The sequence below is a fragment of the Engraulis encrasicolus genome, chromosome 15 (genome assembly GCF_034702125.1).
Source record: "Engraulis encrasicolus isolate BLACKSEA-1 chromosome 15, IST_EnEncr_1.0, whole genome shotgun sequence".
NCBI classification, from domain to species: domain Eukaryota; kingdom Metazoa; phylum Chordata; class Actinopteri; order Clupeiformes; family Engraulidae; genus Engraulis; species Engraulis encrasicolus.
Window position 1 is genome coordinate 36,418,659 of NC_085871.1, and position 2,500 is coordinate 36,421,158.

At 45.2% G+C, this 2,500-nt stretch overlaps 1 protein-coding gene across 1 annotated transcript in view; it reads right to left on the reverse strand.

The window, feature by feature from the left end:
- ube2h (ubiquitin-conjugating enzyme E2H (UBC8 homolog, yeast)) overlaps nt 1-2,500 on the reverse strand; it is a 61,905-nt gene that overhangs the window by 18,202 nt on the left and 41,203 nt on the right. Inside the window, exon 2 of the mRNA XM_063218024.1 lies at nt 1,095-1,171. Within this exon, the coding sequence (XP_063074094.1) occupies nt 1,095-1,171 (77 nt within the window). The remainder of the gene's footprint in view (nt 1-1,094; nt 1,172-2,500) is intronic.

Consider the following 2,500-nt stretch of genomic DNA (forward strand, 5'->3'; position numbering starts at 1 on the left):
CATTATATGCGGCTACCTTGCTGCCTCAGGCCCTTTTCAGTTTGCTATTATCAGTGGAACAATGAACTCAGAAGTTTATCGAGATATTTTACAGAAAAACAGTGAGGTAGTGTGTCACACAGTTGAAGCACACAAGAGGATGGGTGCTGAAATGTGACAACAACCCATACTTTAGAAGCAAATCGACTTTAGAATGGCTTCATAATAATGAAATACACATTCTGGAATAGCCCAGTCAAAGCCCTGACAAAAAACAATAGAGATTATATGGCCTGAAGTCAAGAAAGCTATGCACTCCAGACATCCCACAAACCTTGCTGACGAGAGGCAGTTTTCTAAAGAAGAGGGAGACCAGATACATCCAGATTGTTTTGTTAATCTGATCTGCAACTACAGGAAACATCTGGTTGAGGTTATTGCGACTAATTTAGGGTTAAAACCTATTGAATGCAAGGGTGTACTTACTTATGCCTTGCTGTCCTGTGAATGTTTACATCTTATGGCCAATGAAAATATGAACATTTGTAAATGTTTGGGTTGAATTAGTTAAAGCAGACTCTGGTTGTTCCTTCTTGTGATTTCCGGGAAGATCAGACCATGTTTTATGACCAATTTTGACAGAAAGGTAAGAAATTTCAAAGGGTGTACAAACTTTTTCCTGGGACTGTATTATGCATTAAAGGGTGTAGATTCAAAATTTGATGTTTAAACATAAAACGTATATTTCTGGCTTTCTGGTTGGTTTTATTGGCATGGGACACAGGGAGCACAATGTGCTGCACCATAACAAAACAATAATGGGCGTAATGCCCAGCAGGCATGAATGCACTTACATATAAAACGAGAGACATAGACGTCAACAGAGTTTTGAGTCTGTGCTTTGAAGAGTGTGTTTTTGTTTGTGTCGAGTGTCCACATGTGTGTGTGAGAGACAGAAAGCGAGTGCGTATGAGTATGTTTGTGTGTTTGAGCTCTTGCGAGACACAGTGTACACATATGTGTGTGTGTGTGTGTGTGTGTGTGTGTGTGTGTGTGTGTGTGTGTGTGTGTGTGTGTGTGTGTGTGTGTGTGTGTGTGTGTGTGTGATCACTTACAGGCTTGCGGCCCGTAGAACTTCACCACAAACTCGTTGAGGCCGCTGAGGATGGTGACCTCGTGCTTACTCTCGATGCTGAGCGAGGGAGGAGAGTTAAGGAATGAAAACACAGAGGACACAAGATAACATAACAGAGGACATATGCATACCACCTCTAATCATGAGTACTAACCTGCACTACATTTCAGAGGTCCTGCACTATTTTTCTGCTCTCTATCTGTTCTTCATTACTTGTATACTCCTGTACTCTGTACTGACCCCTTACTTTGTACTTGCTTGAATGTCCTGAAATAATGTAAAAAGGAGAGGGAGAATGTATTCCGTGTCTCATATCGTGCACTTGTGCACTTCAGGCACTATGTTTCAGTGCGTTCAAGGCGCTCATGCCGAAAGTTTCGGCAAAGTCAGTGCACTGAAAGTGTCTGGATGCTGCCCTTACAACGGTAAAAATGCAGTGCTTGAATGATGGACACGGCACACAAGAGGAAGTCTAGCAGCTGTGTGAATGAAAAGTCTTCAAAGACATGAAGGAAGATTGGAACTATGCACAGTTACTGCCTTTTTTCCTTTCCAGGGCAGCTACGCCCGCATTGGCTGCCTCTTGTCTATGCCAATATAAAAAATAAAACAAACCAAGACAGGCACTTGTCTGTGGTACCGTTACTCTTGGGAAGAGAAAAGATAGAGGAGCAGAGGAGGAGGAGGAGGAGGAGGAGGAGGAGGAGGAGGAGGAGGAGGAAGAGGATGAGGAGGAGAAAGAGGGAGAGGAGGAGGAGGAAGAGGAGGAGGAGGAGGAGGAAGAAAGATATAGGAGCAGAGGAGGGGGAGGGGGAGGAGAAGGAGGAGGAAGAGAAAAGATATAGGAGCAGAGGAGGAGGAGGAGGAGGAGGAGGAGGAGTGAAGGAACATTAGATGGGTCTGTTTACATATGCCACCATTTGCTGCCTCGTGTTTATGGCAATAAAAAGAAAATAAACAAACACAAGGCACTCGCCTGTGGTAACAGCCCGGTGGAGAGGCAGTAAATAAAGTGGAGGAGGGAAAGAGGGAGAGAGATGAATAAAGAGAGAGAGAGAGAGAGAGAGAGAGAGAGAGAGAGAGAGAGAGAGAGAGAGAGAGAGAGAGAGAGAGAGAAGAGAGAAGAGAGAAGAGAGAGTAACAGCGTAAAATCAAGACAAAAGAGGGAGGAGAGAGAGAGAGAGAGAGAGAGAGAGAGAAGGAGGCTGAGGGAGGGAGGGGGTGCCTGTCTGACCTCCACAGTGCAACGGGCACTTGGCCAACTGTAATGCGAGCTGCCGCTGGCTACAGCTACCGATGACAACCCTCCGACACGACACGACAGGATAGGGGAAAAACTAAACTAAACAGGGTGAGGAACTGTCCCCCAGAGTGGGTGAGAGAGAG